At 34.9% G+C, this 22284-nt stretch overlaps 1 protein-coding gene across 17 annotated transcripts in view; it reads right to left on the bottom strand.

The window, feature by feature from the left end:
* MYCBP2 (MYC binding protein 2) overlaps window positions 1-22284 on the bottom strand; it is a 173723-nt gene that overhangs the window by 57974 nt on the left and 93465 nt on the right. For 14 of the 17 annotated variants that reach the window (XM_054001515.1, XM_054001538.1, XM_054001546.1 and 11 more), the window contains 16 exons: window positions 21395-21601; window positions 20540-20671; window positions 19825-20003; window positions 19077-19219; window positions 18204-18304; window positions 16815-17033; window positions 15483-15708; window positions 15063-15181; window positions 13692-13779; window positions 10672-10724; window positions 9822-9994; window positions 9440-9584; window positions 7361-7573; window positions 4906-4961; window positions 4374-4489; window positions 2193-2290 (listed from right to left, as the gene is read on the bottom strand). In XM_054001515.1, the coding sequence (XP_053857490.1) occupies window positions 2193-2290; window positions 4374-4489; window positions 4906-4961; window positions 7361-7573; window positions 9440-9584; window positions 9822-9994; window positions 10672-10724; window positions 13692-13779; window positions 15063-15181; window positions 15483-15708; window positions 16815-17033; window positions 18204-18304; window positions 19077-19219; window positions 19825-20003; window positions 20540-20671; window positions 21395-21601 (2268 nt within the window). The remainder of the gene's footprint in view (window positions 1-2192; window positions 2291-4373; window positions 4490-4905; window positions 4962-7360; window positions 7574-9439; window positions 9585-9821; window positions 9995-10671; window positions 10725-13691; window positions 13780-15062; window positions 15182-15482; window positions 15709-16814; window positions 17034-18203; window positions 18305-19076; window positions 19220-19824; window positions 20004-20539; window positions 20672-21394; window positions 21602-22284) is intronic. The other 3 variants (XM_054001531.1, XM_054001554.1, XM_054001589.1) reach the window with 1 other exon arrangement.

Genomic DNA, 22284 nt, shown 5'->3' with positions numbered 1-22284 from the left:
AACCTTTGCAAGGGGGAGAGGAAAAACTACCCCCAGCCCAGAGCTTTTGGGTTAGGTGGTTGTTTTTTGGTTTTGCTAGCTATTTGTTGTGTCAGGATGGTAGAAACCATCAAAACATGTTACTGACCAATCATTCTGGTACCAGTCTTGCACCTTCAAATTCAGCTAAATTAAGACCTTTTCCTTCTAGTTGGTTCCAACTACTCTGAATTACATTACATAGCTTGAAAAATAATGTTTTCCTCAATAGGATGTGGAATCAAGTTTCCTGCAAGTTAGTTAATTTAACCTATTAGGAGGCTGCAATTCTTATGGGTCATATACCCCAGGCTGAATACAGATCACTATCATAGTCTCCTTCAGATGTTTCATCTGACTTCAAAAACCAGAGAATGAAGAATACACGTATAAAATCATAACACAGCACCCATTTTCAGCTTGCAATTTAAGTAAGATTTGGCTACAAAACAAGAATGTTCCAGTGCCTCAATGAAAATATTTTGGTGCTTCTAGCTGAGAACAGATCACCACTGAGAATGCACTGTTAGTGTCCTTTGGTTACAACAGGCTGACAAAGATGATGGAGCAGCATTTAGAGCTCAACTATGCCCTTTTAATCAGCAAAACATGATGATACATGTCTAATCTACATTCTTGGCTTCAGAAACATGGAGGACAGTGCAATTATTACCTTGATGTATTACTTACAATACTGCTGTCGATACACCAAGAATTATCCTGATTTTTTATGTGATTTATTATGACACAGAAGAAAGATGATTGATTAAATGATTTACCATGAAAGGTCTAGTTTAACTTTTCAGCAGGCTCTACAGACACTAGGTACAGGACAAAGATGGCTCCTTTTTCAAAGAGACTAAAACTTGGAACAAGAAATGAGACATGCACACTGAACAACACCAGGAGAGGATTAAACACTACATAACATCTCAGAACACCAGAGAACTGACTTCTGTCAAGTACTTTGACTCTTCCTTGACAACACAGTTATCATGTATGAACAAGTCACCCCAATTTCCACTGTAATAACTGAAAAGAAAAACAGAACTTCTGTTCAGCAATTTATCTCATATAAAACTAGATTCTCTCAACTTTGGGACAGCAAAACAACACATATGATAATCAGCTTGGGTGGAGGTATAATGAAGTTGCTTGAGATAAATCTCTCTCAGTAGGAATTTGGAGTTCTAATTAAGATAATGAACTAGCCAGGCAGTCTTCCTTCCAAGAGAAGGGAGAAAGTCTAAAAGAAGCTTCTTGGGGAAAAAATAAAAAAAGAGAGTGAGGGGTAAATGTTGCACTGAAGCGAAAAGTACATTTATTATTTTTAATTTGAGTTATGGCTTCAGGGAAAAAAATCTCGTTAGCAGTAGAAGCAGATGTTGGATGCATTTTAGAGACTGGAGAACCATACAACAAAGTCATTGTCTCTGGCTTATCCTGAAGTCTAGAAAAAAAAATTAGGATACACTGCGTAGGCAAGAAGTTGTCAGGAAAAAAAAAAAAAATCACCACCACATCCTTTAATATCCCTTCCTTTGCATCTAAGAGGAAGTGCAAGGTATCTCCTTCATCTGGGCATCTGCCTTATACCACTGCTGCCCATTTCAGCTTACTTGCTTTAGTGTGTCTACTTTAACATCCTTCAGGGTGGAATGATAAGGTGAAATGGGGATGTCAAAAGCTAAAGAAAAGACACCTTTAAAAACATAATCATGCCATTCTCTAAGCAAGGAAAATATACTAAAGAAACTGGTTATGGAATTTATACTGAAGATGCTCATGACAAAACAAACAAAATCTTTGCAAAATTTCATGCACAATTATTTTTGTAGTACAATATATAAGAAATAGAACTAATAATAGTGCAAAATTTTGTCTGTGGCTTTAAAAATAGCTGTGATATGTGATATACCTTGTGTGACAAGCCAAGGTAAAGACAGTTTCCATAGAGTTTCCATCAGTTTTATGAAATAATGTACAAGAAGAAAATGAATTTGTTTCATTTTATCCAGTATATTAATTTCATTCCATTCAGCATGTTAAAGTGATCTGCAAATATCCTTAAGTCTGCAGCACTATTATCTGATAAACTATACATTAAACAACAAACAAGTCCCACCCAAACATAAGTATCTGTTTTGGGGCTTTTTTTTTTCAGTTCTCCAAACCTTGTTTGGCTGAGGCTCTGCTTTTGGTTTAATAAGTTGGGTTCCAGGAGGTATCATTCCTTTTGGAGGATCTTTTACTTTCACTTCTAGTCCAGCATCTATAAGCAAACAAAGACTAAGTTTAAAAAAAATATAAGGGGATATATCAGTTAAACAGTAACTACAATTTATCTGTGGTACAATTTAGAGTAAACAAAATAACCACTTATCTGTCTGCCAAAATCCACACTTGCAGTTGCTTCATGGTGCGAGGTATTAATTTTTGAACATTTCTCTTTTCATATGTGGAAATTTACAGACCTGTTGTTAGACATCTGTCACAGAGTACGTACAAAGCACTACCAGGTAATTTTGAATCTTAATAGTGTCTGTAGGGTAATGTTTCAAGGAACAGTCAACACAGAGTCTGATGTTTGAGAGGTGCAAGTGAAAGTTTCTGGAGAGGCAGTAGCTTATGCAATGTTGTACTGCTACAGAAGCTAATTGCTATATGTGAGATAGCTATAAGAGCCTGAAAAGCCACATTATACAACCAGAAAAGGCCTATAATGTAAAAAAATTGGCATATTTAATTACCAATGCTGTTATAAAACATGAAGGCACAGGAGAGTGACATTCTTGTTTGTGAGGAAAAATACATGTAAATACATGTGAAGAAAGACAAAAATTTAGGTAATAGATGAATATAACCTCAAATAATAACCTTTAAAGAATTGCCTCAGCAATCACTGTTAAAAACAAACGGCAACAGTAGATACTTTTGTGTTTTTTGTTTCATTTTACAGAGTGACAGTCTGAAGAACAACATCTTGAAAAGAAGCACCTGGACATAACAATGAAACTGTTGGTTTCACTAATATCCTTTTAAACAAGCATGGCAGTAACAGAAGCAATCTACAAGCATTAAGAACATAAAAGGTTTGAAAGAAAGAGAAACTGTTACCAGTACTTAAGCAGTCAAAAGTTAACAGAATTATGGGTCAAGCATAAGTACATCAAAGCTTCAGAGGGCATAGTCTAATATGATTGAGTCAGAAAGTTCCATTGCAGAAAAATGGCATACCTAAGTATTAAGAGTATACTCATACCTATTTAATAGTGAAGATTAAAAGTTATATTTATTACTTTTAAAACTTTACCCTACACAATGCTTGAGGATGGTAGAACCTGTGTAAAAGTATAAAAGCAGTTGTTGAAACTACAATGTAAAATTTGCTCCAGAGATGACACACTGGAAAAAATACAACTGAGTGTATCACAGGCTCCTATGAAGGCAAATGTTCCTCTGTTTGAGGAATAGAGATGACCATTAATAATAATACTTTATACATCTTATCTTCTGTAAGTTAACACATAAAACCAAATCTCATTCCATTTCTATGTGAATTATGTGTACTTGCCTTTATGAGTATCACTATGTGTTTACTAAAGGTGCTAGTCAGTACTGGGAAAGAGGAACTGCTGGTGCTCGTGAACTCACTCAAACCCTCTTATCAGATGTGGGTCCAGCTACAACACTTTCAGTGTTTCTACTAGCATCTTCACCGTATCACCAGTAAGGCTGACATGAGAGCTTTCAAGATACAGAGCATTTTTGGAAGGGGGCTCTTTCCACTACATGCTATAGTATCTCATAGAGCAGTCCCCAAGACTGGCAAGATAACTAAAAGATTTCCAGCAAGGAATGAACCAAAAGCATTTAAAAATTAGTACAAATAATTAAGAGTTTAGGCAGAGTCTCAGTTAAGACCACACCTCCTCAATTTTCCAGAACAAATGACAGTATGCATTTCAGCATTGTCAGGAACAATTTTGCCTTTCCTTAGGTTCTTCAGTGTTGGGCTGGGATTTTTTTCCCTTTAACTATACTTCTCTGTCACACTCAGCTGAAACAAGACATTCTTCTTTAAACAGAGAGTTGAGAATAAGAGACACTGTTAATCTGGTAGTCTAACCACACTGTAAATACATGATTTGCAACATATATTCCTATTTCAGAGTGTGGGGCTTTTTCTTCTGACAAAAAATGATTTAACTAGAAGGCTTCTGAATGGAAACTTGGCTACTAAGTTTTGCTATGAACTATAAATTAAATCTTATGAGCATCAAGACAAAAATGTGTTAGTATACATAAGTGGAAATAATATAAATGTATGCTTAAATATAGTGAAAATTAAGTACCTATTTCAATGCCATCTATAGTAACATGAATGGTATAGAGACCAACAGCTCCAGGAGTCCAGTTTGCACAGTATGTACCATCATTATTGACTCTGATCAACATATTTTCACTGGGTCTAGGCATAAACAAAACAAAATCAATCAATTAAAATATAATGATTAGTATCATATTTTGTTTGGAAACTACTCTTTTTCTAGCAGATCACCTAAATACAATTTTTCCCTTTCCCAATGTATTAACCTCCTATTATTTCCCATGAAAATAAAATCCTCTATTCTACATTTATTTATACCAAATGATAAAAGAACACATTCAGGGAGTAGCTAATACAAATAAAGAAACAACATTAGAACAATTAAGAAAAAAGGATTTTAAATAAATGTACATGTAAGAAAACATAATACTTGACTTCAGTGTTTCTACCTTCAGACACGATTACCTGTCAGTCACACTTGGGAGTCTAAGCATAAGCAGAAGTGTCAGGACATGTTAATTTAAGTCCCTAATCAAAATAAATTTTTTAATGTTTACCTCTTTGGTGTTGGTGAAGCAAAACGTAGTTCTTCAAAAGAATAATTTTCGTATGCCTATAAAGAGGTTAAATTCAACAATAAAACCAACAGCTACACCACTGTCTTGAATAACAGAAAGCAGAGCATTTTCTTAAAGAACACATCAATCTAACTTTACACACCCCTGAAGCATCAATCAGGGAATCAGAAACAAATTTCAAAACACAGAAATATATAAATGCACACATGAAAGCGTATTTTCACTGTCTCATCAAACAGCCATTATTTAGATAAGGAAGACTGCTACTACTAACAAAAACCTTCTAAGTCTTCCAATCTCTTCAAATGTGACTTATATAAAACCCTTTTGAATCCAGACAGTGCACTGAAGACCATCTGAAGATAAGAAAGCAAGTAAGTTGCAGGTAAAACCTGCAAACCAGCCCAGGGGCTTCATCAATGAAATTTCACATCCTTTTTCTTTCAACTCCAACTGAAGATGAAATTCCCTGAACACTGAGGTGATACTTCCATTGACTTCCACTACAAAAAAGACCTGGTTCACTTCCATTGCATCTTGTGAAATCATTGCTCTGAAAAACCCCCTAAGAAAACAGAGCTAGTCCTAGAAGTGCACGAAGTCCCTCACCAAGAATCCCTCTGGGCTGCAAGAGTTGCTGAGTTATGAGATTCCCCTGTTAAAACCAACAAAAGGTAGGATAAGGACCTTTGAACATATATGCACATCAGTCATTTTGGGTCCCCTGTATAAAGATATAGTTTTGGGTATCAGTCCCCCAAACATGTCATAATGTATTATATATATATTTTTATGGAGTGACATTTTATAAGTATTTGTATCAATTACTGATACAATGTGCAGGCTGATGCAAAATGAAAATATCAGGAGATGTCTGCATTTTACACTGAAATGAGTGTGCTTAATAATGCAGGCAGGGAAATAGAACAGAATATTGACAATGCCTTGAATTCATAAAGTTTTGGATGGAAAGGACTTAACTTGAAAGGAAGATTCTCTGGAAAAGCACTAAATACAGAAATCAAGCATGTTTCAACAAGAGAGATGCTTTTTAAATTTAACCTTGGTGTCTTTTTACTTTCATCTTTATGAAGGTTCATAATGTTATTATCTTCTAAGAGGATTTCAAATGAATCCTTTCATTTTCCCTTAGCCTTATTTCAATTAAAAAATGATTACACATTAACTAGCTGATATTAAGCATTCCTCACTCCATCAAACCTACAGAAGAGTTTTTGAATACCTTACACTTGCACCACCATAATTTACGCCAAAGCATCTCATACATTACAAGATATACCACCCTAAGAGTTGTGTGAACAGATTTGACACCTATCACTGGAAAAGCAGCAGCAGGTATCTGTTGACAGTGGCTATCAGAAATATCATCTAAGCCCTAACTTGGAATAAATAATGTATTTTTGCCTCCCCTCAAGTCACTTTTAAAAGAAGCATCAAATCAAGAAGTGGTGTTTGTAGTAGCCCAAACAAAAACGCCAAAATCACACCTTGATATGCACATGATTTAGCATGTCCTTAAACCACTTGTTATACACTACATTGATTTAATAGTTCTTTCATTGATCTATTAGAGTACCCAGCTATTCAGTACCCAGCTGCACTATTTACACACAGGTACTGGAGCACTATCCTTTGCCTCTAAAAAGGTACCAGTTTGCTGGTTCTGCCTCCACAACCAATCCATACTGATTATGCCAAGTATTATCCTTCTCTACCATCCTGGCTAATCCTGTCTCATTAAGCTGTGCAACTGCTTGTTGTACACAACATGTCACATCTCTTAACTGGGTCAGTATGGTACACATATGTAAATTTACTGCATGTGCTCTAATATACTCAATCAAATCAACACTAGCTGCTCAGTTTTCACTTCTTTAAAAACTGTTCCTGGCTAAGTGTCTGAGCTGATGGATTTAACAGTGGCTCATTTCATCAGATGCTGCTTAATACATATGCATTGATATATAAATCATTTGCATGCCTTTTTTTACTATGCTGAGCTCTTATTTTTTCCTGTTTTACTATTTCACCTGTTCTAGTTTAAAGTATGTATTCACTGGAACACTCCAACTCCATATTAATAAATATAGTAGTTTAACTTTCCCTTCACCATTTTAGTATCTGTTTTTATTTCTCCTGAATGACTGATTAATTTGTTCATCTGTTTAAACAAAATCAAAGACAACTTTCCTTTTTATGTTAATCCAATCTAACTGCTTTAGAGTTTAAGCAATTGGCCCTTTTGATGTATTTAGTTTATTGCTGAACTAATATTAATTAAATTAATTTGCATTGAATATATTTTCAGATTGGGACTGAAAGTAAATATACATTTTTCCTTCTCTGCTGCATACCTTTACACACTTTGAATGCTGAAATCCGCAGTTACATTGGCAAAATTGCAGTAACTTACCTTCATCATTGTAATAGCAATATACCGAGCTTCTTTTACTATCATTGGCTCATAGGAGGAATCAAGCTTTGGTGAAGGAAGTCCTCCAAAGGTCATATCACTGCTAGGGGAAACAGCTGTTGCAGGACTGCCTGGTATCCGCTGCACTTTTTTAACTTGTTCTTGTTGCAAAGATGTTTTTTTCTGAGAAACAGGAATAGCTTTGACTTCCACCTGTAATAAGATGTGGAAGAGGGAATATGATTTAGTGAGAAAACACACATTTTAGTGAGAAAACACATACACACATTCTTTTAAATTTGATGCAGTGCAGTGACAAAGTGCTTAGAGCACTCCCTGTAAATCCAGCTGTGTCAAAACCCAACACATCTACACTTAATCTGTAAAGCCAAGCACAGCGTCTTGGGAAGATGCCAATGGGCAGGGGAGAAGCACCCAACTGACTCGGCACACCATCAGCACAAGCTGGTGACATTTCTGCCAGTTCCACAGCACTCCCTGGGAAGCAGCTCACAGTCTGGTATGCCTAGGGAAGTTTTCCCAGAACAGAAAAGTGAAACAAAGGGAAAGAGCCTTCCAAGTGAGTGCACAGATTTTAGAGAGGAACATCATGACCACTAGATCAGCAATGGTTAGATTGGATCCTGGCTGGCTCTGCCACCTCACAACCAGCACTGCACATTTATATCATGCTCTTCAATGCATGTTTTAACTGACTTTTTTCCCCAGAGGTAGCATGGATCTCCATTAGTGCAGGTAACAGCTAGCAGTACTCAATTTTCTGAGAAAGACAGACAGACTACCTGAAATCTGCAATAATGTGCAGGTGTTTAAATACTGCAGTTTTCACACACAGTTTTACCATAATTTGATTTAATTTACCAAAAGTTACATCACTGCATTGCACACTGAATGAGTCCAGAAGAATGATTGAATTAAGGTTTTTGTCACTTTAATATATTTGTGAACAGTAATTAAATAATAAAACCAGCAATAATTTTGATCATATTTTGACATATGCTTTTCCTGACTGATGGGAGAAAATCACTACAGAGAGTCTTCCACTTGTTCTGTCACTAATTTAAGTCAGTAATCACATAAGTTTCACTCAAGCAGTGTTTGTCACTAAGCTGATTCTTGTGTTACTGTTGTAGAACTGCTGTTCGTTACTAGGTTTATAGCTCACTGCAAGAAAACTCAATTATTACATCATATACAAAGAACAAATTTGAGAGCTTTTCTCACAGGAATCATGCCTTTGTAAAAAGTATTTCATCTACACTTGGGCTTTAACCAAACCAACCACTCCACAGTAGTAGTGGGCTTTAAAACACAGAAGAAACCTAATTTATTAGAACTATATGAAAACCATTTTGTGTCTGTTTTGTTTGCATTGCTTTACTACTTCAAATCAAGCAGCCCACTTTCATACACTCCACATAGGTTTTACCCCAAAATGCACAAAATTCTTCTAACTCTACCTGAAGCTGTCAAGAGCACCTCCTTTCCAGTACTGAAAAACAGTGGTTAACTGATGAGGCTGAAGGCAAGCACAGGAACACCAGCCCTTGCCAATTATCCTTATTAACTGCAAGGACTACAGGAACTTCCAAGTATTAGAAACAGAAAAGGTAAGAGTATTGTTCTAGTCTAAAATAAAGTAACCATAAGGTAGTCCATCAATGTGCTTCTGATTATTTTTTCCCATCACAAAGTCTATGGTTTATAATACTCTTTCCTGGCTTACAAATTAAAAAATGGATTCTTGTCACTTTAATACATCATCACCATCAAACCTCACTTATGACCGATTATTTATGCAACTACACATGTGTAGTTCATTACAGGCAAATGAACTGACATTTTCCTGTCATTCCAGGCAAGTTATTAATTTCATGAAATGGTGCTGGCATAATACAGAATTTAGCAGGTTTGTGGATTTAGATGTGAGAAAGTCTGACTACAATGAACTTCTGAATGCCACTTTCTGTACTATAACAAGAGTATTCTGTGGAATACCTACAATAAAAACTAAAAGACAGCATGCTTAGGCAGAACAGCTAAGATTATAATTATTACCTTCATATTAGGAACATGAACAACTTCCCCGTACTGGTCTTTTGTTTGTACTGTAATAACAGTTGGCCAACCACATCGGATGTCATCCTTATTCAAAAGCAATGATGTTTTTTGAGGATCAGCATATGAATCTGGCTGCAGCCACCTACAGCAAAGAAAAGCACCTAACATTAAAATCTCTTACAGTCTCCAAAAGACAAATTCTTACACTGTACAAATGTGACATAGAGCTAAGAAAAGACACAAAATCTGAATGCCTACATGGTTTTAACTAATGTATTAATGAAAACAATATAGCCAAATAATTTTATTTAACTAATACTTTACATAACTATGACAGTTCTACAGCCAGTTAAAAGGACATGCAACAGTGCAGTTTTACCTTGCAAGTCGTCCACCACTTGATCCTGGTACACAAGCAATGAAATCTTCCAGAAATGACTGCTCATTGCTTTGTACCTGCAGGGGAAGACTTCCCTCGAGAGCTTCCAAAATGGTTGGTGAGTGAGATAGTGCCAAGCCTTTCCCAAGAATGCCTGAGTGAGCTTTGCACACCTTTTTGGTTTTTTTTGGCAGAGGTTGGGGGTGAAAAGAGACATAGAACAGCTTTTCAGTAATATGTTCTCATTTTCCCATAATGCGACACAATTGGTAAAAACACTTTGAGCATTTAAAAAATGGTTCAAGAAGAATAAACTTTACCCTAATAAAAGGTTTAAAAAAAGCCATCTCAGTCTATTTAACAATACTTTATGCCAAAAGACGTTAAATGACCTTGAGTTGAGGGAGACTCAGCATTAACTCCCATTGTGCTCAACAAAAGGCCATCAGCAAACCAGAACAACTGCAATCCTATTATTTAGGACTTGATTAACATCACTTCTCAGCTGAAAAAGTGATTTTATTTCTCTAATTACAAAGATATGTAAAAGACTGATTTTGGTAACATTTAAAACTTGCCAAGTACTGCAACTTCAGCCAAACAGATATTTTCAAATACTTGGTCATCTAATGTTCTGTGTGACATTGCATGTATTTTTCCAAGCAGATTCATTATTAAAAATTACTTCATTTAAATACTAAAATTCTGTATTATTTTCTTGAACTGTTACATAATAAGCTGGATTCCATTCTACTTTAAAAGCCTTACAATTTACTGTGTTCTGTAGCAGCCAGTCTCAATGCAATTATGTGCTTAAGTACATTGCAAAGGATAAAAAGCTGCAGCATACCTGTAAGGCAGCCTCTTCAAGTATCTCAAGATCCTCTTCAAACTCACTACCTGCTGGAAAAATATAAGTTATATTATCTACATATTACAGAATATGAGATTCAATTCTCTTTTGTGAAGCCTTTTATATTACAAATTTCCAGTCTGCATAATGATGTATCATACTGTTCAATCAGCAGAAATATTAACATTTTCAAATAACATAGTAAACATGCAGTATTGTGTAGTTCAGTGCACAGACAAATGAACAACGTAAGTAACATAGAACAAAAATTTGGTGCTTATCGTTTTATCTCCAAGGCACTATGTATGGCAAGTCTTTGGATGTGACTAGATACTTTCCAAGAGATTTTGAGAGGTCAAGATGGCTTATGGGAAACAGTATCTCTAAGTATGCAACAGCTGCTCCCTTTTAAGAGCCTACCTTTGTAAAATTATTTGAAAACCAGATAAACTCTGCACAATTTCATAAATTATGATTCCTCCTAAAACACAAAGCTCAAATACATAGTATTACACAGTAGTTCTTTCTCACAAATCCAACTCCAAAGTCTGACGATTCCAGGATGACCAGAATTGCCAAACACAGTCTTTTAACAGAGGAGTGAAACAGATAAGGTTACTATATTTCAACTCTCTTTTAAAAACATTTCAGGCAATTCTACTAGTCAGAAGAAAGAAATAAGAAAATCAAGTCCCAAGGTAATTTTTAAAATTCAAAGAAATAAAGACACATAAAAACTACCCTCAAAAATAAACTACTACCAGATTTGATACAATTAAGAATGCAATAATAAAAAATATATAAACCAACTACATGCTGCTGTTTAAGTCAGATCTTGGTCACAGACCAGATCTCTCTTGGAAAGAAGTATCTCAAATTTACATCTTGAACTGGCAAGAAGGAAGAACAACCTTTTGAACATGGTAACTTGGAACAGTATTTGGGTGTAACTCTCAAAGATACTTTTCCTCCTATGTGAAGAAATCACTTTCTGGTCCATCTTCCTTTGCAGCAAAATAGGTTTAACCTTGTCAGGTCCTTCAAAGCACTTTTATTCTTAATATTTCTAGAGGAATACTCCCACAAATATTTGACTACTTGCACAATGAATACACCGACTACAACAATTACTAAAAAGTAAAACTGTAGAAATTATAACAAAGTATGAAAAGTCTACTAAAAAGGGCCTTCCTGTGTGTATGCATTACAAGAAAGGCTTTTATATGATTATTGATTCTATTATTCTGTGTAGTTTTTTTTTAAGGGACACTCTTCCACATGTAAGATGACAGGGCTCTGCAGATTAGGAATGACAATATTAAAGAGCCATTACACTTGCAGCAAAAGACAGAAGATAAATAACCTAGGATGCAGAGAAAAAAAAAAGTCTGATACTAAGGCATTTAAGTGTTGCTCTAGAAAACCACAGCTTTACCACTTTCTCTGCCACAGTGTTCTTCTGAGACATCAGGCAAAACACTCAAAGCAAAATTACACACAACTGAAAACCATTTTAAAAGGCTGCACAGTATTTTCAATTTGCAAATACTACCACTGTTGACTATAATTCCCCAGTTTTGTTTACTCAGAGGGTCCAGTGGTCTTGGAGAGCAACAATACACTTATATAAGCACTGTAAACGTGCCAGCAACCTTAACAGACTTGGCTGAAGTTCTTGAGCTGATGTTAGATAAACAGTCAGACAAATCATTTGCCATTAGATCAGTCATCAGGGAAACTCCTTAGAGGCAATGCACCTATCCCTCCTCTCTTGCAGATCATACAGAACCACTTTCACACATGGCTGTGACTGCATAGATAGCTTAACTGCATATTTTATTTCAAATTTCTATGGGACAGCATAAAGTCAGTCTACGTGCCACCCACTTTATTTTAGGCATTTTAACAGAACAAACATAAAAAGCTCCCAAGAGAGAAGTACAAAGTATTGTAAAATACGGGAGATTAAGTTATGAGGATTTCAGTCTTTTTGTTGCTGTTGTTGCATAGAAGAACAGCAAAACTAAGAGAAGTCAACAAAACTAAGGAGCTTGAGGAGTAAGAGATGAAGGTACAATTTAACCTGTAGAATTGCCTGTACTTTGGAGAGTGAAATAAATATCTACTAGTGCAATTGAAGTGTCTCCTTACAACAAAGTAAGAAATTTTCTAAATAATCCAAATACACAAGCAAAATACTGGATTAAAAATACAAAGTAGATTGTGTGATTATAACTCCACACTGATCAGTGCTCTCCCGCTCATTAATCCATGCTTCCATAACAGTATCTGAGCTTTGATTTGTGCTCCTAAATTAAAATGATTACAGAGATATACTATTATATATTACGAGCGTGTTTTTCCTATATGTTGATGCTATTTAAGAGAAGTTATATTACTCATAATATGGCTGCATCATTAGAAGTTCTAATTCCATCTCCATAGCCATTATTTCCACAAACTCATTTTTCCTTATATTTTCAATTGCACTTGGGTTACTATAAACCTCTATTTGCAGCCTCTGCTGTAAAAGTATGTGATTTCTTTTGTAATTGTAAAAAAAAAAAAAAGCCGTAGTAGAAATATTTTTAGCGATAAGATCTACAGATGAAGTGGTCACTTTCAACTTGAAAACAGTAATTTTAAATTTTGCAATTCAATGTTACAGGTATTTTTTCATACAGAGTGGTGTGGAGCATGGGGAGAAAAAAAACAGTGAAAGAAAAATACGAAGATGATACCTGCACATTTATGAAGTACCACGAGGAAACTGTGGGACACAGTTCATACAGTCATACTCTACTGGTGGATGGGGTGAGTTCATTCAAATTTAAATGACCGGGTCTCCCTCCTCCCCATATGCACACAAAGGGAAAAAGGTAAGCAGAAAATACTGCCAGCTTTAATTGTTTGATTAATTCAGTTTCAAGACTCAAATTAAAAGCAACAGTAAGATTTAAATGTACTATTAATTCAGAAAACATGGACAATGATGAAACAATGAAGTATGTTCTTACCAACAGGAAGTGCTAAATCTTTCTTCATCAAAGCTGCTGCACAGGATCCTCCTAAATTTGCCAGTTCTTTCTCCAGCTGAATAATACCCTTAAAATAAAAAAAATTAAAACAAAATTAGTGTCTCAGAAAAAAGGACAATAAACACATTATCCTGACAATGTTTTATCTTAAGAAATACTGTATGTCCGAGTATTTGAAGCTTCTCAGCAATGTATTTCTTGTCATGCAGCTACTGCCATGTTCTTCTGTGACATAGGACAGCGTACCAAAATTTTTAGAATAAAAAGGTATGTTTGAAAACAATTACGTATAACTACTGTTTAGGTGACAGACTTAAGGTATTGGCTAGCATGTTTTAGCACTGAGCATTTAAAACATGCCAGCAGCTTTGTTTGTAAATGCTTTAAAGAAAAACAATGACATATGAATCTACATGGGGTTTTTTGCTTAACCAAAAGCTATTTCTATTCAAACACAGGCTAATTAGATAATCTGTAGAAATTATAAATTTGATTTTGCTGAAAGCCAGTGGGACTACCATAGATAATAATCTTATGGTATGTTTTCTTATCTGATATGTAAAGAAATTCCAAAGAACTTGACTTTCTGGAAATCTGAAGACATGATTTAGCTTGAGCAAAATCCAGGAATAAGATGATGTAAATCTTCTGTGAGGGTTGTAGTGTAAGCAAGATGCAGACTTTGTGAAGTCCACAAGAATCAACAGGCCCAAAGACTCCCAGGATAAGGGAAGACTTATTTTTCTGGATGTAGTATAAAACATGTTAAGTGTTTTCAGTAATCTCTTAAAATAAGCCAAAAGAAAGAAGTGGTTCAAGGACATGAAGAAATTTAATCTTCCCTTTGCAATGAACAGTGGTGGAAATTATTCATGTCCTTAAGGCAAAATGAGGAGACCACTGGGTAAAACCTGAGGTAGCCTAAATGCACACAGCATTTCCAAGGAGTCTGAGAGTTCTGGTGTAAGTGAGCACTGGAAAATAATGCAAGTATGTCATTCAATAGGCAGTGACAGTGAAAAGCCCCACATCTTGGATCTCTGATGCAAGAGTAGGCCAGAATTTCAGGAAATCTTATATCCCACTGACATAGAAGATAAAACCACACAACGTTTTTGCAGAGTGCCACAAACCACACAAAAAGCTATTTCAATAGTATCCTGATTAAAGAATTCCAAATTAATAATGCCCTTAACAAAAAAAAAGCTACTACTTATATAAAATTAACCTAATTTTTTTTTGCTAACATAACTTAGCCATAAGTGGAAATACGAATTTTTTTACCATCAAAAAATATATTAGGTGATTTATTAGGTGAAGCAATTATAACTATCTCACTTTTTCCCTTACCTCATCACTTCCTGGACTAAATTCATATCCAATTGCATAACATTTGAAACCATAAAAACAAGCTTTTTCATCTTTCACATAGTCTGATGCAGTCTCCAGAGAAAAAAGCGCTTCATTCCCTTAGAGAAGTAAAAGGATAAATTAATTGAGTAATATATTCCTCCTCTTCTTGTGATTTTTTTTATGTAAGTATATATGAAACCCAGCCTTTATATGTAAAATATTAATTAAAACCATGGGAAAAGAAGCAGATCAATACTTCAAGCAAGAAACATTCTATAGACATAATTAACATGCCAGCTTGGATAAAGACCCTTCTTTAACTTTGTTTGCCAAGATAATTCTGCAGAAAAATCAAACTTCCTTTAATTACTGTAGTAACTCACATTACTAGTAATTGCATCAGTATCTATGTATTACCTGGCAGTACTAACACCATGGTAGGCCATCCTGAAGATCCAGAGAACTTTTTCAGTTCAATCCACGAATTAAGGTTCTCATGAACAGAGGTATGCTTTGGTCCAAATCCCAGGCTCTGTGCAATTCTGACAGGAATTAGTAAACGAAGAACATCCTCTGACTGAGCAGTGCCACACTGAGTGTCAAACTCTATTGTTATCCACCTGACACATTCAGGAAAAGTCACCTAAAACAAAGCAATAGGTTAATTATGTCCAAGCTTTGGGGTTCTTGGGTTTTTTCCCCACATTTACTTCTTCATTTCCATTTGGCCTTAACTCTAATTTAGTCTAAGAAATGATTTAATTATGTAATTCTGCACAATTGTTTTGCTGTTCTTTTAATTAACATTAACCTAATTTATTCCTTGAAATTTATGTACACCTGAAATGTTTTGCAATTTACTCAATTAGAATCTTGTGTTATAACTTAATATTCTGTTTAAGTATTTGCACTGGCACCGCTTGTGATTGTTTTTAACAATTCTGTACAGGTTCATTAAACAAAACAACCACAGAATACTACAAACATTGAACTCTCAGATACCTTTTTCAAACTCAAACTTCAACAAACATATGAATACCTGTTTTGTGCAATCCCAGAAAATACAGAGCAGCTGAATCCCACTCGTGAATGTGGCCTGCAGTACAACAGCATATAGCTACAGAAATTCAAATGTAGTAACTACTAAACCCAAGGCTTTAGACATGCTCCATAAACTTTTAGGACAAAAGCAAGCATTATTGTATCTGCATGATCACATGGTAACTATATTTTCTGCAGTGGATGTCCTGCTGTCTCTCAGGACAAGCACTGGAACAGCAGAATAATAATTCATGTCCTGTTCAGGCTCTTGATTATATGTTTGCAAATTCTGGATGTTAATTTGACTAGAACTGACTTTATGTATTCTTACAAAACATTGTTTTAGCATTAGAAAACAAAGTCTGATATATGATTATATACTCTATAATAAAGACTGAACTTGTACAACTTCTAGAGTTAGAGCAAAGAAATTCTGTATAACAGCAGAAAAATCAAAGACTATGCAAATTTAGGGACTTAGAGCAGGTACCTAACTTAGGGAGCTAAAACTTCACTATTTTCCACTATACTTGATGTAGAGTTTTGTCCAGAAAGCAGTACAGCAATAATATAAGGAACTGTCTTCTATATTAGACAATATTAATTATCATCCATGGCAACAATTTTTCAGATAGCAAATGCTGACTCAAGAAAACTCATGTGTAGAGCTTTTAAGAAGCAGCATGTGCACTTAGAAATGGTGCTCACCTTATAGTGTGTAACAGAGGCAGGTTTATAGGGATGCTCACTTTCTACCACAGCATAGTGATTGGAGGTAGTACAAGCTGAAAGCCCTTGCTCTGGCTGGTTTCCAGTGGTGCTGTCTGTAGACTGATTTGGGTTAAAAGCTGGAGGGGCATATTTCTGATTCAGAACTGCCACAGAAGGAAGTAGCTGTTGTACCAGGCCAAAGACCTCAACAGCAACCTGTAACATAACACTACATGTGTTATTACAAAGTATTATAACTTGGTGAAAACAATACTCTAATACTTCCATTTCTCTTCAGTGGTTGAACATTCTCAGAATATCATTAATAACAATTCATTCAGTCATTCTGCAATTCTGCATCTTCACAATCCTGACAGAAAAATCAATCTCCTCTTGGAGACTACCAAAGCTGAAACAGGAATCTGTATATAATTGTGGCATCCTTTCCCTAAAATAGCTTCTACTGAAACCTTGAATATTAACAAACAGTAAGCACAAGTTCACAGAAAGTACGTATCATACTAAAGTCAAAATTCAGTTATACTTTATGACCATACCAATATTAGGGGATTTTTCAAATATTCAACATATTTTAATGTATGAAACCTTAAGCATTGCACTGTTCCCTGTAATCTTCACTACATTTTCTAAGCAGATGAACACTTCTACAGCAAAGTACTTGGTTGTTTCAAATCTCAGTTCCATGAGGAAACAAAATAGCTAAAGTCTCGCACTGTCTTTCATGACAAGATTTTAAGTGGTCAGTTCTATTTCCTCCCCCTTTAAAATAAAGGCAGAAAACATCACAGAGCTCATGAAAAAGCAATAAAAGGCAATGGTGTCTACTAGCTAAGGATTATTGACATTTGCAGATCTAGTAACGGATGTCAAGAGTGTCCCAGACCAGGCACATGCAAGCAATGCCATGGCACTGGAAAGAAATGTTCTCTTATTTATAGTTGATATCTTTCAAACTCTAAGTTTGACAGAAATTATCTTAATTTAATGAGCAAATGTTTTTGCTCTTTACTGCCAAAATAAAATTTATATAACATAAACAAACCACTTCATCCCACCAATGTTCATCAATGAGTTGTAAATTACATTCTCCTCATTCCTTATCTTTCCCTACTACTAAAGCCTGTCATATTTCTCTGCTCCCTTAAGGTATTTTTTTATCATGTTTTCAATTGAAGTTAATAAAAAGATCATTATATGTTTTTTAAGTTCTTGACTCATGGGAGATTCATGACACATGTTATCAAATATAAACCACTAATTCACAAAATAGTAAGAAATCAAGATGTTGAAACTTTCACAGTAAACCTTTTCCTTGCATAACATTCATACATTTCTTGAGGATGTAATTTCTTTTGAGGAGCATACCTTGGGAATAGCTGCTGCTACTGGTCCTATGTAGGCTATGATGAGGGGAAGCAGCATTGAAAACAGACTGGAAGAGCTGAGTAATTCTGGAATGTCTTCAGCTAAATAAAGATAATTAGAACAGAGGTATTATTAATAAACATGCTATGGTTCAAAGCACATCATATTTTTTTGGTTTGTCCCTTGTGAGTTAAACTTCTATTTCCTAGACTATTTTTACTTCAAACTGTTTTCTTTATTTAGCACTGTTGAATTCTGAGTCTGCCAAGTCCACCCAAGATAAATATATTGTTATATATAGTTCTCTGTTGAAAAATGTCCTTCTCTTAGAGGATTATTTTATTGCATTCTTTGCCATTTTGTGAAGCTGTGTTCATATTTTCTACAATATAAAAGCACAACAGTCCTCCCAGCCCTTCAAAATGAGTTTTATAGCACTATGTAATATACTGGACATTTTGGCAATGATGGCTGATATCTATATTTCTCAAAAAGGGGAGTTTAAGTGCTTATATATTAATTACATAACTAGTCCTACTGATTACAACCTCTGTGCTAAACACTGAGGAAATCTGCACCTAATCAGTCATAAAACATCTTTAGGAAATAAAGAATATTACCAGCTTTAATATGATACTTGCTAAATTGATGAGCAAATTTATACAAAGTATCTGACTATGCTATCACAAGCATAACTCAATGACACAAGTTACTCACAGTTTGATACCTACAGGAATGAAAGGTTAGAAAAATATTCTTTGGAAAGCAAAAGAGAAACATCACAGCTCTTGTACTCAAGTCATATTCCACTATCATGGCTTGTTAGCAAAGTAAAAAATTTTGAAAAGTAAAGTAAATTTTCTCAAGCCTTACCATCTACAGCAAGAGCTCTGTGCAACAAGTCTTTGGCTGCTCGTACAACAGCACTCACAACAGAAAGAGCCCTGCTACAGTTTTTGTCCTCTTCATTAGCTTTGTTCAACAGCTGTGACTGCAGATCACCATCATACTCGCTCCTGGATAGCGGATTAAGTTAAAGTAAGTTCACAAATACAAAATTACATTTAAAAAAATTACTGGCTAATTTTTTGCGTAGAATAAGCAAAAGGATTTTTGATAAAGCAATAAAAAACCACAAAGAAACCATGAAGGATATTTTGGAGGAAATGTCTCAATGTTAGTCCTTTGCAAGAATTTTGTTTGGCAAAAAGCATAAAAAACATTTTTCTGCAATGTTTCTTTTCTCTAGATTATATATATGTATGTGTATATATATATATATAAATTATATAAAATTAAAGAGAAATAACAATTTCTTTAATTTCAGAAAAGCAAAGGACATAATCTAGAGAAAAGCAAAGGACATAATTTCAGTAATGAAAAAGAAGTTGTGCATCTTACGAGTTCCTCATATTTAGAGCTCTAAGGTAGTAAACAATGGATCGTGTAAGAAGTCAACCATCACATTATTTGTCAAATCAAAAAACAAGATTGGCAGATGCATCACAAACACACTCTGGATGCATTTATTTCTATTACTTCTTAAAAATAGATGTGTTGTAATAGCACTGTGATGGTTTCGTTCACTTTTCTTAGAAATGAATCACTACAACACACAAACCTGTAATAAAGAATCTGTGGGATTTGTCCTCGTGTTTGGTTGGTGCCATTACTGCTCAGACTACACGTACTGAACGTAAATGTTACACCATCCGGACACTGAACCGTGGTCATTCCACCATCTCCATTAGCAGTGCGGCTTCCGTAATTCCTCAAACGAACTGCGTATTTTACATTTTCCTTAGAAAGAAGAGCAAAAACTGGTTGCAGTATAAAACAAGTATGTAATGGCTTCATGGTATATGAAAGTTATTATTTTACATTAATACTGGACAGTCTGAAAAGTCCCTCAAAGCACTCTACAAATGAAACGAAACAAAAAAAGATCCAGCATTTAACAAAAATCAGAGCTGTTCCATGTTCCCAAACTATGGACCATAACTTAAATTACTACTAATTACTTTAAGAGCAAGCAGGTATCCAAGAAAATTAACTATCAAGTTGCACAAAAAAGGTTGCACTTTCAAAAATATTCTAAAATTACTAGGCAACTATAATCTATCATATGCACTTATAAAAACTGGGATCTAATTTCTTCTAGCTAACAGGATTTGGAACTTTTAATTTATAGGCTGAAGTCAAGACTTTACGAAGAACACATCAAGATCAACTTGTGAATGTGCATCCAAATACCCAAACAATTTACACTGACCATTTCAATTTTGTTATCTAAAGAAGTTGTATGAAACCTACAGATGTGCTTTTATTTTATTTACCTTCAGTGGCACAACTTTGTCAAGTCTGATTTCAGCTATGTCACTAGGCGAATCATCTGTGGTGTAAGTTCCTTTAACCAATTCTAAAGATGTCCATCTATGAGAATGAGTTGCATCTCCAGTATGATCACTCTGATTCAAAGAAGCAAAGTCATTTTAATACATTTATAATGTAAATACATGACACATGCAATTGTGCAACTTATGTTTCATTGCATAAATTTTTACATTACAAACAAAAAGATGAAAAACCTGTTCAGAGTCAACAGTAAAGCCTTTCCCCTGAAGAGGAAATTACTGAGCAAAGGTTAATTTCCCATAGTAACCTATGCTTGTCTTTGGAAGAGATCAGAATAATTAGTTATAGTGAACAACTGTGCGCAAAAGAACAGTAGTTTTGCTTCATTACAAGAACCCACAACACAGTTTTATGCTGCTTCTAAGAGAATACATCAACAGCACATGAAACATCTGCACGTAGAGTGTGATCATGCTGCTAGGACATTACCCTTTTCTTCAATTTTTGGTTATTAAATCATTTCTTACTTTCATTCATGGTTTACAGAGAGGTAACTGGTACTAATTCACATTTAGCTCCAGAAAGTGAAAAGCCCCCACTTGAAATATTACTTGTAATAAAGGAAAAGTTCAAGACAATAACCAAGATAAGGACCCTACTAGATATGGTAACAAGCTTGTGGTAATACAAAAATCTTCACCATAAGCAAAAAACCCTATTACCACTGCACTGTTTTACTGGAAGTCTAGTCGGAATATAAATATGAAAATATCACACTGTAAAACATACTCTAAAAAAACCCTCTGTGGTTACTTTTGTTCAAATGCGGTACTTACATCATCAACTAATACCTCCAACTCATACTCATGAATTCCTCCTCCACCGTAAACAGAAAATCCTACTACAACTACACCAGGTTTGTCAACAGAGAAACATATTGCATCAGGGGATCCATTTCCAGTATTCCAGCTTCTTCCCTGACTTGTTTTAGTAAATCGGTTTGGAGTGGATTTGACAGAATGGAGAGAATTCAGTCCATCAACCTGTAGAAAGTTATATACAGTTGTCAGAAAATATTCACTGCTAAATGCTAGACAACTTTAATAAAGCACAATTTAGTGAATTAAATCATCAGATTTTTCAACTGGGTAGATTTTAAAAGTCAACTCATAAACCATACAAGATGCTGCTACTTAGCCTTCCAGTTAATACTGACTAAAAGAAAAAAGACAGTATTTCTCATAATTAGAAATTAACTAGGAATAATCAAGAATCCAACTTGGTTTTTTAAAGTATTTAAATATATATTTTTTTATAGTATGAATTTGCAAAAAATACAGATTAGCTGTACTAAAAGAAAGGTTAGGTATTTCTGCCTTAGGTAAAGGTGAGATATTTCTGCCTTAGGTACAATCAAGATGAAGAGAGGGTAGAAACAGATGTTACATAATGGTAAAAACACCTTGAATCAAGATGTTATCAAGAACTTGATTCTATCTATGAGAAAAGCCTGTTGATAGCACAGAGACAGTGACACACCTTTAACAAAGTAAAATACTTTTCTGTCACTTAACGAAGTTATAGCCTCCTGAAAGGATTGTACGTGTACACAAATATGCAGGCAAAAAGCAAAGTACTCAAAAAAATTGCCATTTTTTAAACAATCTGCAGTATTCTGTAGCACTAATGAAGTAGCTAATTATCAACAATACTTCCCTAATACAGT

Source organism: Vidua macroura, chromosome 2 (genome assembly GCF_024509145.1).
Source record: "Vidua macroura isolate BioBank_ID:100142 chromosome 2, ASM2450914v1, whole genome shotgun sequence".
Lineage (NCBI taxonomy): Eukaryota > Metazoa > Chordata > Aves > Passeriformes > Viduidae > Vidua > Vidua macroura.
Note: the sequence above shows the minus strand (reverse complement) of the source record. Positions and strands in the feature narration are given on the sequence as shown.